This window comes from Uloborus diversus, chromosome 1 (assembly GCF_026930045.1).
Source record: "Uloborus diversus isolate 005 chromosome 1, Udiv.v.3.1, whole genome shotgun sequence".
Taxonomy (NCBI): Eukaryota; Metazoa; Arthropoda; class Arachnida; order Araneae; family Uloboridae; genus Uloborus; species Uloborus diversus.
This window is the reverse complement of record NC_072731.1, coordinates 219,177,093-219,193,912: the sequence shown is the minus strand read 5'-3', so window position 1 is coordinate 219,193,912 and position 16,820 is coordinate 219,177,093. Positions and strand designations below refer to the sequence as shown.

Here is a 16,820-nt window from a genome sequence, read left to right as displayed (position 1 = left end):
GCTAAAAGGTCAAGGCCTTTGTCACGTTAAGAAAACATTCCTGTGTCTCTAGATCAGCAGTCGGTAACTGGCGGACACCGGTCCAGGTCCGTACCATGGAAGCTCAGAACCTGTACCAACAAAAATATTTTGAAAGTATAAATTACACAAATTATTTTTTTTTTTAAATTATGTCGGCAACAAAAATTTTGATATGATGACAGATTTTTTATTAACCCTCGACACACAAAGAAAGCGGGTTATAAGTTTGACGCTGACGTGTCTGTGTATCTGTGTGTCTGTCTATGGCGCTCTAGCGCCTAAACGGATGGACCGATTTTGAAAATAAAAATTTTGCTCGAAAAGAAAGTTGATCGAGAGTGTTCTTAGCTAGGTTTCAGCTTTGGATGACATTAATTAACGAGGATATTAATTAAAAACCTCTAAAAGGTTTTTCGCCATTTTTGCAGTGAAAACATAGTTACAAATGTTAAAATGTAATACCAAAATAAAGAGAATTTTTTACCGCGTCTGATAGAATGTGTTTGGAACTTCCATGTTTCATACAATTCGAATTATAACTTTTTTTTAAATCAGATTTTAATAATGACTTAGTCTTAATCCACGCGATTGATAACTGAATTCATTGTTGGCCGATAATGAAATTAAAAGCAATGATTTAAAATTTTTATCTCTTGCCAGTGTCTCTTTGTTCACAAATAAAATACGTGTAATTGATTTTAATAGCATAAGGCTTTTAAAAAGATCTTCAATTTTCCCTCTTCATTCTGCAATTGCGACTCAGTCGGGGGTTTTTAAAATTTTTAATGTTATCGTTGCTTGTTTTAAGTATTTTAATATCTTTTTTTCTCTTTCTAGGTTAAGAGAATTAGTCGCTCTCTGGAAATATCAAGGTACTCCTGGAAATTAATTTTATCAGGTGAAGAACTATTGCTTCAAGACCGTGTGGTTGATTCTTACAAAGGAAGAAAACTTGCAAGCATATTGAACCTTCAAGTTCAAATAAGTGATCTGTCTGATACTCATCTATCCTCAGATAGATAAAAAGAATTTTCTATCGAATTATCTTTCATTCGAAGGTGATGAAACACCCTTTTCACGAAGTGATTCAACTTTGAGCAACAAATTTCAAATTCAGCTTCAATAACACCCATAATGCTCATCAAATGCTTCAAAAACTCATTTAAATAACTACTGTAAACATTAATACTTCTGCATGTGAAATAAAATCATTCATCTCTTATGATCATCGTTCAGTTTAAATGGCTTAAACAAGCTTTACAGAAATGTCTGAAGAGACTCTAGGAAAGAGGAACACGGTGAAACCTCGGGCACTGAAATTTCAGCAGATATTAAACACCATTGCATCCACATTCAAAGACGTCTAAATCGCACATAACGCTCTTAAGTTACTTAATCTGTAATCATGAAATTAGCATAATATTCATGAAGCAAATCATATTTCGCCATGTTGATGGCTGTTAGTTGAGAAAGCCGAAACTATGATCAATGGAAGCTGCCATTGGCAGTTCAAGAAAACGGCATCAGCTTGCATATAATAATTAATGAAGTTTAAGCGGCAGCTCATTTAAACATTCGAAGCGGCAACCGGAAAAGTGGTTTTCGTCGGCCAAAGGGAAAATGATGTAGAATTTTTCTAGCTCCCGCAACATTACAGGATGTTAGCGGTTTTGATGTTGTTTTTAACACAAATAGGAAGACGATATTAAAGCTTCCGGTTATAATGTGGTACCACGGCGGAAATATTTGCTAGAAGCGTTTTCCTACTTCGTTACTTTACTCGAAGCAGTTAGTTTGAATGTCTTTGATAACTCTCTTTAGTGAATAATTTCTTAATTAATTTAACCACCGAAGGCATCGTGAGATTTTTTTACTTACAGTTAAATGCACTTCGAATTAGTTATGTTCGAACATATATAATGAGGAATGGTGACTTAAAAATTCGAACAGATCTTCCGTTTACTACTTTTATCATAACGTAAAAGTAATTTGTGAAAGCAACTGTTCATCTTTTAAACTGTGTCAAAAGCTATACGATATCTTGCATCCACAAAAATTATGTTTGTGCTTTCAAGGACATTCTATGCTTCCAAATGGTAAGAATTCAGAACATGAATCGGAGGTATATACATTGTCGGTTAAGAGGTATCCGGAAAGCAAAAATGCTGCTTACGTGGTGGTGTACTATGATATTAATTGCCAAAGGGATTCAAGGTGAAGGACTGCATCCCATAGCACATACTATTGCTACCTCAATCGTCTGCCCCAGTTCGTGCTACTGTGATGACAACGGAGAGTATGTAAGTTGTGTGGGGGACGGACACTGGAGGTTCCCTATGGATATCCCGAACACAACTCTGAGATTAGAATTGCGGAATTATCTCGTAAAAGGCCTCAATTCGCAAGATTTTACTACCCTAACAGTGTTGCAAGAACTGAAACTTCAGCAATCTCGTATCGAGACCATAGAAAATGCAACATTTGAATCGAACATAAAGTTAGAAAGGTTAGATCTGAGCCAAAATGCACTCATAAGCGTCGACTCGGCTGTTCTGAAGGATTTGCAACGTCTACGCTTTCTTGATTTGTCATCGAACGCCATTGATTTTATTGAAGAAGCATTCATGGATCTATCAAACTTAGAACAGCTGAATATGAGAGACAACAAGCTGCCACAATTGACGACACGTACATTTGTTGGACTGCCTAAAGTTCAATACTTAAATTTGGATACAAACAACATAGCTTCCATCGAAGTAGGTACGTTTCAGTACCTTACTAACCTTGCTCATTTAATTATCAGTAACAATCCATTAACCAGTCTCTCCAGGCTAGATTTTTTCGGGTCAAGGTTGCAGTATATCGATATTTCGAATGTTGGTTTAGACAGAGTTCCACAGAGCTTAACCAAATTTGTACGAGATTTACGGTTAGCAAAAAATAACCTCACACATATAAGTGCTGGAGATTTTGACAGCTATCCGTACCTTGGTCTACTGGTACTTGATGATAACTGTGTGAGTGAAATTGAAAATGATGCTCTGGGAAGACAAGAATATCTGATGAGGCTGTGGTTGAACGGAAATTGTCTTACAAGAGTTCCTCGTAATCTTCCTCCTAGTCTGCTAGCTTTATACATGGAAGAAAATAAACTAACAGAACTCTCCAGCTACAGTTTCAAAGGTTTGACACACCTCGAGCAGCTATTCTTGCAAAGAAATGAGATTCGAATACTTGCACCATGTGTGTTTTGCGATCTTGTGAATCTAAAAAGTTTAGACCTTCAAGCAAATCAAATCGAAGATTTGCCATCTGGAATTTTTTCCAATTTAACTCAGTTAGAAACATTGGATTTGTCTCAAAATAATCTCAAAATGATTGATTCCAGATGTTTTGAAGGATTAACCCGCTTAACTGCTTTACAAATGTCAAGAGTACCGTCAACCATTCAAATGGATGAGTCTACATTTGATGCTTTACAAAGTCTTCAAATCTTGGAAGTTTATGACAGTTCCTTGTTGGTGCAAACTATCATGAATTCAACTCGTATGCTGCATGGACTTCGAAGAGTTCAGGAGTTGAACATAATGCACAACCGCATTGTGAAGCTTAGGCCAGATTTTCCTTCATTTTTCCCTTCACTAAAAGTAATTAAGATGAGTGGTAATTTGTGGCACTGTGACCAAGATATCAAATGGCTTTCCAATTGGATAAAACAATCAAATGTCCAGTTTTACAGTAGTTACAATATACGCTGCGCTACTCCTTTAAACATTCAGTTCAAGCCTTTGATGATGTTGAGTGAAAGTGACTTCGAGGTATCAACAACTGAAACTCAAACTGTGCTCTCTACTACTTTAATGACATCCGTAAAGGAGCATCCAATGACTACTTCTTCATTCTCTAGTTTTCTCATTTCTGCATCAACCCAATCTGCCACGGTTGTAGCAGCCTTAACAGAAACATCATCTTCACTACCCACTGTAACTCCTTTAACTCGAAGCATTTCATCGACTGTTGTTCCACTTGCGTCAAAGCCAATATCACTTTCCCCATATCGCTATCACATTATGAATGTTACTGCTGAGGACCAATTCACCAATTCCACCCTGAACTCTGCTTCTGGCGATGAATTAACTAAAGACATCTCCATAACTGCTAATCAGTCATCTGATATCCCAACAGCTGAACAGCGACTGACGTCGGAAGACTTTCACACTACGGAAGTGTACGTAACCGACAGTGTGCAAGAAGGTGTTCCATCAACCGTGATTTCACACATAGAACTCGCTGCAGTACGCGGTAACTCGGATGATTCCCTCAGCAGCATCCCGCAGACAGTTTCTCCACAGCGTCGTGTGTTGTCTTCGAGATTGAGAGTCGCTACACAGGTTAGCGATTCAAACCGTTGGGATCATACGACTACAATAGTCGTTTCAACGGTCATCGCTGCCGGATGCTTCGTGCTTGTTGCTGGAGCTCTCACTGTCTTCACTGTACTCCGTCTTCGCCATCGGTACCAGCCAGTGAAACACCGCAACATGCGACGCAGCAGCAGCATATCCTACTACCCCCAAAAGGATGAAGTCTCCATCGTCACTCTAACTGAAGGCACCGTGGGATTACGGACAAATTCTCACCACGGTTTGGGAAACAAATTGTACTACATCATGGAGAGTGGCAGCGCGATGGATACAAGCAAAGACACTTTGCCAGATCCACAACTTCAAGAACTGCTTCCGCAACAAACCACAGAGAACACAAGAGTTTACTGACCTTGTCAAAAGTGTGCTTTCTTGATTCACTATGCTGCTTTTCATTTATCAAGCTGTGAATAAAGCGCTAATTTCGTTAAGAGGTAATAAACACAATGCGAATGATACCCTAAGTCCACTACGAAAAAGCCCTAATCAGGTGCTGCTACCGCATTGCAGAAGTGCTGTTTATAATAACAAGGATTATTACATTCGAGTTTTAATATTCTCAATGCAACAATAAGGTATTTGTTTCAATTTCTGATAAGTTTTCTGCAACTGTACAGATGTTATCAAACGAATATTCTGTAAGAATGTCTTTAGTTGTGCGGTAAGAATAGTGTATCGACAATAGTTGCTACAGATTATACTTTTAAAACATCAAACAGTTTTGAGTATATCAATATTTTTTTTTCCCCAAAAAAAGATTAGATGTGTGATAGACATTGTGGTTACAGAGCCACGCAATTAACAAAATAAGGGGCATATATTAAATTCAGAAAAGTTCCTTTTTTCAAGTGGGGAATAACTTACGTTTAATCCATCAATTTTGTGATGCTGCTGTTAAAAAATAAAGGTAAGCAAAGTAACTATGGTTTGGAAAATATGTGTGGAACAAAGAGATTTGAACATTTCCCTTTTTACATCTTTGTGACCTATTTCAATATTATTTACCTTTATAATATTCAACTTTATCCTTTAAGGCATGTAATGCAAATACTTGAAGTACACTTTAAAGTTTCGGCTACTTTAAAATCCTTTTTGTTTCATTTTAGAGAAATAGTGATTTTTATAAGTTTATATCTTTTAAGAAATAATAACTTATTTATTCCTGTAATATTGTTATTAAACCCAGAGGAACATCATGTGACACGATAATGATGTATAAAACTGTATCAAGTTGAATATGGTAATAACACACGCGCGCGCGCGCGGCATTACTATTGTTATTTTCTTCCGGAATATAAACATTTTATTCCTATATGCATTGCGCTTTATTATTTATTTATTTGTACATTTTCATATTTACGTTCTGTTCATCACAATGCCTACAGTAAAGTGTAAATCAAAACTTTAGTTTTCTTTTGGCTCCACTTTATCATTCCTGTTGCAGTAAAATGTACCTATAAAATAAATCTAAATGTTAAAAAAATGTTAATGTCATGTTTTAGTTCAATTATAATTCAAACTCTAAAAATAACTAATCCATTAAATTGACCTGCTTCAAATTTAATCAATAATTCAGCCTTACATTACAAGTAGTTAATATTTTTAATATGTCAATAGTAATACGTATATGTTATTTAATATTAGTGATTTAATACTCTCTAAGTAATCTCTAAAGCTCAAAATTGCTTTTATTATTTTACTTTTGACTTAATATTAGTTTAATTTGGTTTTTACCTGTGTGTTTATCTCTGTTTTACTCGAGAAGTCGTATAATTTACATTAATGGTGAATTCCAGCGGTAACGGAAGGACAGTTTGAATAAAAAATCTATGTATTTCTGTCTGTGAGCATATCAAAATATATATTTTTCAAAAAATGATGCATGGACTTTTATACACATCATAGTAAGTTGCCAAAAAAGTCAAAGCCAGAAATCTTTTGCCAGTAACTTTTTTTTTATGAAATTTAAAAAGCGGTAACGGAAGGACATTTTTGCGACATGATTTTCACGCAATCATGTTCTCCCCAAAAGTGCAGCCAAACTATAAATGGGAAAATCCTATAAAAATTAGAGCACATACATGAGTGTTAAATCATTACAATGACACCTCTAGTTTTAAAAAATAATTATTTTAAGCATATAAGCTATGTATTTGTTAAGGTTAACGGAAGGACAATAAGTCGAAAACAATTGAACTTCGTAAATTTCAACTTACAAACATTTATTCAATCTGAAACAATGACATCTAATGCCTGAACCATCTGTTAAAATTCTGAATTCTTGAAATTCTCAATAATTTTATCAGAATCCAGAGAACATTTATCTTCCTTGTCAGGGAATACAAAGATCATTCCCGCATTATTATGCATTCTCAAACAATATATTTCTACCCCTTCATCTTCTACATGAAGTACCTGTTCAACATTGCTCTTTTTTAATTTATTTTCCTTCCATTCAATTAACAAAACTTGTCCAAATGTTATGAATCTTTTGGCTTATTCTCATGATTTTGTGTGTTTTTGATTCAGCTGTATCTTCTTTTCAATATTATTTATATTTTATAACTGTCAGTTTGTTGACTTTGAAGTGAAATCTCCTTCGATTTGTTGAAATACTCACTTTATTCAAAAACATAACTAGTTACAGGGTTCAAATAGTGCATATTTTCCTGTCAGGATGAGAATGGATATTACTCCATCTTTTTGAAAATTGATCTCTGAATTTACTGATTTATTCGCAGTAAGTTTAATGGTTAAACCAATGCTTTCAACAGTCCTTTTCTGTGACTTGTGGCAAGAAATCTGAAAGCAGTTTCAATATTGTATTGTTCCAGTATAAATATCAATTCTTTAAGTAATTGTTTCTGTTTAAATTATCTTGTCATAACAAAACATGTCATACCAAAATGATTCTCACATGCTCAGGAACTTTTAAGTATAATTTTACTGATTTTAATGACATACAATAGAAGAAATAAAATCACAAAACACTTCTAAAAAAAAAATAATTTTTTTTAATAAAAATACACATAATTTTTGCACAAATATTACTTATATATGCTTTAAATGTGATTACTAACTTTGAACAATAGTTTGTTTTCTATTAGCATTCTAAAATTTTACTCTGAATCAACTTATAGATAAATGTCCTTCCGTTACCGTATTTTTTTTGTCCTTCCGTTACCATTAAAACCATATGAATTAAATATCTATTAAAATTATAACTATGCCTCATTGACAAGGGACATAATTCTGTTTTGCATAAAAAAGCATTAGTTTCTATACCCATTAGGTTTTTGGTGAATTAACTGAGATGTAGTATTTTGGTAACGGAAGGACATCAAATTGTCAACTTAGAAATGGACCTATTTCATGGTAGAAAAATTAAGTAATTTTAAATTATTAAACAAAAAATTTAACCAGACATTCAAAAGATAAAAGTTAACCTAAATATTATATTATGATAACAAGTGTATTGAAATTACAGTATATAACAAAAAAGAGACTTTTTGCTCTGTGGAAACACAAAGAGAAAACTTGATTTTCCCCTTGATTTTCTGAAAGTCAGCAAACTGTGGGGGGAAACAGGCTAAGATTCAAGAAATTCATTTATTTCTGAAGAGAATGGTATACGGCAAGTGGCAGGATATTAATTTTTAAAATTCAGGTGTCATGTCTCCTTTTTCCTGGAATTCACCTAATACAATGTCAAGACAATACAACGTCAACGTCAATCCTACAAAAAAAAATGGAAAAAGTAACTGCACACAGGTATAAGGAGAACGTTTAATGTATCACAAGACCAAAAAGTCATTACAAACACTACAAAATTACTGATGATATTCTTCCATTACCAAGTTTTTTGAACTTTTTATAAATTCTGTGCTCTGAAGAAATGACTTTAGGTAACCTCAAAAACAGATATCGAATGTAATTATTTTCGCTGTATTGACGATGCAGTAACCTCGGCCCTTCGTAATTTCTTCATGTATGCTTAAATGATTCAGTTAAAGTGTTGAACTGCCAGTAACTAAAGTTGTGTGTTGAACATACTGTGCATGTGTTTGTAATTATTTGATGTTTAATGCCTTTTGTGACAAATTATTAAAGAATCTCCTAACATTGCTGCGACGTTATCCCAGAGAACACGAAATATCCTTGGAATATCCATTTTTTCAGAAAGTCAAAATTTTTTTGTTATTGTCAAACACAACATGGAATATACAAGACATGACACGATCGTCTTTTATAAGAAAGGAAAATTTTGATGCGGCATCATCTCAGACAGCAAGAAGTATCCTACATGGTCTGTAAGAAAGTAAAAACTAATACAGAATTATCCTAAACAGTAAGAAACATCCTAGGGATGTCCATACTTTTTCATAAATGAAAAATTGGTGCCGCATATGCCCAGACATTAAATATCCTACGGATGTCCGCCATTTTCCGTAATGTAAAAATTGATGCAACATAATTCTCTTCAATATACAATATCCTAGGTAGATCCATATTATGTCAGAAAATAAAAATTGACACTTCATTCTCCCAGACAGCAATAAATATTCTAAAAGATTTCATTGTTTTTGCCAGAATGTAAATATTTGACTCTTTTACAAAAAGGATTAGTTGTGTATACTAAACTAAAAATTCTTTGTACAAACTCGACATTTCAAGCATTATCGCTATTTACATTAAAACATTAAGCCATCCTACGGATAACTTTTATGGACGCCCTGTGAATTTTCCCCTAGTGCATCATGTACGGTCCTTCTTTTGGTTTAACTGGTAAACGATCCGTAGGACTACCTTTTTTTACATTATGAGAACTTAATTTAAACTAAGCCTAAAAATGAAATGCTTTTTCTCATTTTTTTCCGTAATGATCGTATACAATATAATTACTTTAGTTTAGAACTACTTTCTTCTGCATGAACTACACCGCCAGCTCAGTCAATTCCAGCCGAGGACTGCAGTTTCGTGCTATTAGCACTCATCAGCCCGGCATAGGAGTGACTGAACTGGAGGTGGAAAACCTCTAAGGAAGCCAAGAGTGCCAAACAAACTGGTAGCTAATACAGAATTAGCACAGATCAGTCCTCGGATGGAATTGATTGAGGTGGCGATGTAGTTCATGTATTTCTACCTTAGCTCCGGCTAATGGCTGGTAATTTACCGAATATACTTTCTTCCAGTACTTTTGAATGAATTGTACCAAAATACTTTAGAGCAAGAAACTGCAAGGTGTGCTGCTAGTAGTAAATAAAAATATTTTCTCATCAAAATTTTGAGAAAAAAATATTAATTTAACATTTTAACTTCCGTATAAATTAGAATGAAGAATGCTTTTTTAATGTTATAAGTCACAATTGTTGATTACAAATGTGTGAACTGAAATCAATAATCTGATCTGTCGGTCTCGGTTTGTCGGTCATGAAATATCGACACTATGTCCTCGTTGATCCCTTCCCACTCCCTCGAAATCATAAAATAATTCCAATAGAATATCTTAAATGTGCAATATTAAGTTGTCTGGGATAATGGGATGAAGTATGTTTTATGCTTGTCTATTGCAAAATTTCTCCATAAACAAGCTATCAACCGTCGTCGAGTCGAAGTGAGATTTTTCAATTTGAAGGTTTATTTAATATTTAAGGAAGAGAAGGTTGAATATATGATGTTATCACATATACCTTTATTACGTTCAATGAAATATCATGTCTCTAACTTTCTCATTATAACTGAAATCCTCTCGACATTTTAATATTTGTTTGTATTATTGTAATATTGGCAATAACGTAGTTATACTGCCATCAAAAGTTCATACTCCATTCCAGTGCTAATTACAAAATTTATTACAAAATGTATATTTTACTGAACTGGTTCTATGCTAGTTATGCTTAACGTATGTATTTAATACTTTATCTGTTTTAAAATGTACATATACAGTTAATCTTGTCAATGAAAACTCAATTTTTACTTCTAAAAGGTCTATTATAACTGAGTAAGAAGGCACTCAACATTGTGTGTCTGAAATATTATTTTCTGAGACATAACATACCATAATAAAATTAAAAGAGATTGATTTTAATCTTTGTGTCATTACTTGTTAGCACAGTTTTTTCTTTTTGCTAAACCATATCAATCACTTTTCTTCTTTATAATAACACAATATGCAGTACATAAATTTTAGACTTACATTTCATGCAACATCATTATTATAAGATGTCACATCAAATCTGCGAACTAACTACCAAAAGGATCATTGCAAAAACCCTAACAAGACTCAAGAAGAATCAAAATTCATAAGAATGGCGCAAGAATATACCAGAACTGTAGGAACTGCCCCAAGCAAGCATTAAACCCGGCTTACATCTTTTCCTGCTATTTCATTGTTCAATGCTTCTTTAAAAGTTAGCATCTCCACTACTAACCGTAATATTAACCAGTTTTTTTTTTTTTTTTTTAATCACTCTCTTGGTATTAATTGAAAACAAGATGGAAAGATGATTCTTTCTTTTAATTTCAGCATTAATAAAGCATTTAGGGAGTAGAATTTTGCAAGAAGCATGCAGCGAAGAGGAGTCACTAAAGCTGCAAGTTTTTTGTAACACAAGATTTGCTTTACTTTTTACTGCATTTTTTTCTTTTACAAATAACTAGCTGCTTTGCCCGTCTACTTTGAAAATTACCACTGTGTCAAGTGACGAATATTCAACAATCAGGCTTAAATAAAAGAAACAAAAAACCATCATGCAAAATTTCCCTTCCAAACAATGACGACAGATATTAAAATATTTTTCAGAAATTATAAAATGAGAAAGATGGATTTAAAAAGTGTAACCATGGAAACACAAAAAAATAATAAGTTTCAGAATTGAAAATGAGAAAGATGGAAAGAAAGAATGGATTCAAAAAGCGTAACCGTGGAAACACGAAAATAAAAAGATTTTAACAACAACCTGAATGGAGATGAGAGTTTTCGAACTTAGTTTAAAAAGGATTGTAACTTTTTTTTTTCCTTTAGAGATAGAAACTTAGTTTTTCAACCAAAGGTCGAGATAGATCTGAAGTAAAAAATGTCACTTTTCCAATGGTGTCAAAAAGAAAACTGTGGTGCAATGCCTTCACTTTTTATTCATATATTTAATGGAGAAAGCAGTGCCTGAATTTCAGCTAAGCCTAAAAAAATAGAGCTAAAATCGCAAATAACTCCCGCCGTAATTAAGTTACAGCATTAAACCAAGTTGCGTAGAACGCAGAAAATTCTACCCTTTCCAACGATATTTAATATTAATGTGCCCAAGTAATTTTTCACCCCCATATTTGGGAATTGGTGTGAAAATTGGGCCTAAATTAGAATGAAAAAAGAACTATTTATCGTTTTTTTTTTCTTTTCGAATTGATTTGCAAACCTTTTCCGGACTAACAGGAACAAATTGAAAATTTCAGCGAAATCGGCCCCGGGTAGTTCTCGAGTTTTGCGAGTTCAAACGCACAGACGCTTTTTGGAGACTTTATTTTATACTATGTAGGGATGACTTTGTGCTTGCTGAAGCACTCGGTTGATTCAATCATAGTCGGATAGTACGGGGGAGCAAGGGGGGCAACTACCCCTCACTTTTAAAAGTAAAGAGGCTTTGCCACTCCATTTTTGTAAGTTCAAAACGCACCTAGTCTACCCATTGCGTTGTTAGTGCATCAAATAACCACTCAGCATCTCTTATTTACTTATTATTTATTTTTTCATTCTAAACATTAAAGTTGATGAAATATAATGGCACCTTAGTGCGCTGTTTCATCTTAAGTTTGTGTAGATGGGAAGAAAAAGAAAGTTTCCAACAATCGATCAAAAAATGATAAAAATAATTGATTCAAATGTTTAAAGAAACGAAAAACTGACTTAATAAGTGCTTTTTATGTCTTTCAAGATGCTTTAAAAATTAAAATGTAGCTTTAAATAAGAAGGAAGGTGTCTACTGGTAGTCCACTACATCCATCCCGATTTTTGAGGTCGCGTCCCCAATTCTTCAGAATCGATAAAAAAGTTAAACTTCAATTCATAAAAAGTCAGCTGAAGGGGCACTGCCCACCTAACCTGCCCCCCCCCCCTCGCACCTTCTTTGACCCCCACTTCTTTTATGCACCAACCGCCTATAGATTCAACCTTTATCGTTCATATTGGAGGTATTTTAGAGACATTTCTTCAAATCACTTCAGATACCTTCAGGCGCTCTTAAATTATTAATATTAAAACTTGCTCTTTAAATTGCAGAATAACTTTCAGAATACAATCCCAAATGATTGATTTCGTTTATTTAGTGTCTAACACCACTGCAAACCTAATCCGATTACCTAACTGAAAGTCATAAGAAGATTAAATTCTGAATTTTGTCGACCAGAACAATTAATTTTGTATCGGCTTAGGCAATTGCACAAACCACAAATCTTTCTCGAAGAATAAATCGTGGAAAGGATTTCAGCTAGAGAGTTGACTGATTACTTTTGATGAACCTCTAAACTTGAATGTATTCCTCCTTTCTGCATCATTAGTTTGCTTTACTTAGACAGTATAAAACAACTTTCACTCAAATGTAAGATGTTTAAATTCACTAAATGTTCTTTTGCTGCAATAGTCATTTGGAACCATTTTAAAAGAGAAAAGCACAATCCGTTCACAAAATTTAGAAACTGAACATTTGCACAAAACTGCTTAAAAATTTAAAAAGATGTTTTTCTTTTTTTTTCATGGACGGTTACTTAATAGAACAGACACTTATTGAAAACAAAAATAAAACTGCATTAAAATGCAAAAAAATACCGTATGTGTTTTTTCAAAATGGTATCCTGAAAAGTTAAAAAAAGCTCCATTTGATGGAAACTTCAACGTCATTATTAAATTTGGATTATTAACTAAGGCTACTTGACTAATAGTCCAGTAACCATATTCCTAGAACCTTGCGTCAAATCGGGTAGTTCTGATTTTTTTTTCTGAGTTGTTTATGATATTGGTCGATTAAATAATCCAAGTTTGTGACCTCAAGAGCCGAACGCAACCTAGTTAAAAATCGAAAAAACCGTGAAATTTCAGATTTTATTGTAGTTTATTTTGGCGATTTTAACATTAAACGACTAGTTTTTCAATGATAATTTCAATGCACATTTTTAAAGTAGACTAAATTTGCTATAATATGAATCCAGAACCATTATTTTAGACCCAATAATTTTCCAGATATAGCGTCTAAAATTTTGTTATGTTTTACGAACCTCGCAAGTTTTCACAATATTTTGTTGTTCTAAATCAATTTTGATCCCGTTTGTTTAAAATCTCTCTCCCCCTTCGACCACTCATCAAGTTCTAGTGAATTCTGACGAGACTTGAGGGCCACTAAGTAGGTTCCATCGTCCCTCTCATTTTCCATACATTTATTTCTACATCTGCTATATTATGGAAGTTTCATGTTGTATTATGGGGGGGTGCTAAAAGAAAAGGCGAAAAAGTTCAAAGTACGATGTTTAATGATAAGATCTAATGTGAATAATCAAATAGAACGCACAACGAGATCTAATAGATACATTAATTAAGTTATTTTTTAATCAATTATTCAAACGAGTTATTCAATGTAATCATTAAGTTTATTTAGCCCTCTTGGAAGGGCCAAGTTGAGGTTCGTCCGTATCTAGCTCGTCATATCGCGATGGCATATCCTTATCAATGGTTGGCTATCTATCATTGATGTTTTGTGCTCCCAAAACATTTTCCATATCGAAATCAGGAAGATCGTCTCCTTCTGAGGGATTGATATCTGTTTCTATTTCAACATCTGGTACGTTGACACAGGAGGTCCTCTGCAGTACCTGCACACGAATAAACATTTCATTCCAGCCTTCCTACAACCTTTATGGCAGCTCGCAGCTGCAAGAAATCATCTGTTTCGATTTTTAACTAGGTTGTGTTCGGCGCTTGAGGTCACAAACTTGGATTATTTAATAGACCAATATCATAAACAACTCAGCAAAAAACCAGGACTCTATCCCATTTGACGATAAGGTTACTGGACTATATGAACTCTTCACTATAAACTTATGCTGGATTGTTGAACTCTTTTTACTTGTTTGTTTCTAATAGGAATGAGTATTGGTTCCTCAACATTTGCCCACCTACTGCACTCCCCATATGATGGTGCCCATTCTTTCACAGGGCACTCAATATTGTGGGATCAAATGAATAAAAAATTTAACCAATGTACAGACAAAATAAATGAATGAGTAAAATAGTGAATAAATAAGAAAATAAAAGAAAATAAATAAATAAATAAGAGGATTATTAAATGAAGGATTGTCAATAAATTACTTAAATATTAATACGTGAGTGATTCAATAAATGATCGGATAAAGTAAACAAAATGAACTCCTTCACTTTGCCTCATCCACTATTGGCGGATAGTCCTTACTGCTTGAGAATTTCGACGCCCAATTTCCCATATTAGATGAAGGAACCTGTGCTCTCTAGAAGCCAAACTGAACTAAGAATTTAATTTATACTAGCTTTTACCCGCGGCTTCGCTCACGTTGATGTAGTTTTTTTTCTATCGATTCAAGTGAATGGTCAACACAGGGAGAGGTCAAATAGTTACCAAAAATTGGTTTCTCCGCAGTTTCGCCGACATTTAAAATGGCCTCCCCCTTTTAATATATCAAAAGATATGTTGAAAACTGAAAATCAAGGTAAGGGGGGGGGGGGTAAATGAAATGTCGGCGAAACTGGGAAGATACCCAAAAAATCACACAACATAAATCAGAAAAACGTTCAGGAGTTGTAAAGAAGTTAATTTGGGTAATTCTCAAAAATTCCAATTCGAGTGAGGTCAACAATTTTTAAATAAAGTCAACCATTTTCCTTATAATCCCCATCCCCGTCAAATAGTGTCCAGCGTTACACCTGCTATCTAAATTATTGTATAGCTTCTTACCGCAGAAATCGTCTCAAAATAGGGTCAACAGTCACTACAAATCCAGATTCTAATTATGTTCCTTTAGAGTGAGAACATCAAACCTTTAAAATCCCCCACGTGAAGGAAATCAACTGTTTCCTAACAACGAAAACAGTAAAACAGTTCTGATTAAAATACCAAAAAAGTTCAGAGTAAAAATACCATTAAAATCAGAGTAAGCACAACAGAAGTTCCCATTCAAAAGAGGACAATAGTACAAAAAACTTCTCATTTCGGAAAGAGAAACATTCCCTAAAGTCTCTATTAGAATGGTGATAATCAGTGTAATTTACACTTTAATAGCAGTTTTAATGTTATTTGAGCGTGTTGTTTCACTAATTTGGTGGATTAATTTTAACTGCAATACCCTTTACATAATATTTAATTATATTTTTACCAAAATTAGTTTGGCGAAGTTTTTACATTTTAATGCAAATATTGTAATGGCTGTAGCGCCAAGATTTTTGAACACTCGTCCCGACTGTGTTATCATAACTCTGCCTATCAAATAAGTTTTTAAAATGTCATTTTGTTTTTTTGCAATTAAATTCATTTTCTTCAACGAATGCAATCTAATTCATATCTATTTTTGCAATTAAAAGCAGCGTAAAAATGTAAAATAATCCAAATCCATTATTTATCGGAAAAAGGACCATAGTGCGTACATTCACCAGAGACTTGCCAAGTTTATAAAACGGAGTAAAATACTTGCTTAATCTACATTCATAAGATATGAATTTTATTTCCGAATAGAAGATGCTACAAAAAAAAATGTTTTGCATGTATTTGGCCTTTCCTGGTAAAAAAATAAATATTTTTTCGACGGTAACTGGGGGTAGGGGAGCAGACTATTTAATAACTTTCTTTTTTTAGTTACCAGATTGTTGTACATAGCAAAAATACCCGGCGTTGCCTGGGTGTGTAATAATTATGAGAAACAATATAGTTACTTTTATTCGTTTTCTTCTGTAACTAAAATAACTCAAAACACACTGCTTTGACGTGATTAAAAATCGAGTTTTTTCCTTACCCATAAAAGTAAAATGGCAATAAACACGAAGGACAAAATAGCACTCTTTTAGAAATGAAAAAAATGATATTTAAGAATATACACTGAAGAGCGAAAAAAACTGGTACACCTGCTTAATATCGTGTAGGGCCTCCGCGAGCACGCAGAAGTGTCGCAACACGACGTGGCATGGACTCGATTAATTTCTGTAGTAGTGCTGGATCCAATTGACACCATGAATCCTGCAAGGCTGTCCATAATTCGCTAAGAGTACGAGGAGGGGGAGATCTCTTCTGAACATCACGTTGCAAAGCATCCCAAATATGCTCAATAATGTTCATGTCTGGAGATTTTGGTGGCCAGCGGAGCTGTTTA

At 33.9% G+C, this 16,820-nt stretch overlaps 1 protein-coding gene across 1 annotated transcript; it reads left to right on the top strand.

Annotated features, from left to right (window-relative positions):
- Positions 1 to 2,207: 2,207 nt before the first annotated feature.
- On the top strand, positions 2,208 to 4,796 carry LOC129218796 (leucine-rich repeat-containing protein 4B-like). Its single transcript, XM_054853121.1, has one exon. The coding sequence runs from the start codon at positions 2,208 to 2,210 to the stop codon at positions 4,794 to 4,796; it is 2,589 nt and encodes an 862-aa protein (XP_054709096.1).
- Positions 4,797 to 16,820: the final 12,024 nt, after the last annotated feature.

Bases quoted from the DNA above. Each gene is read 5' to 3' on its own strand.
- LOC129218796 (XM_054853121.1), top strand. From the start codon at position 2,208: ATGATATTAATTGCCAAAGGGATTCAAGGTGAAGGACTGCATCCCATA.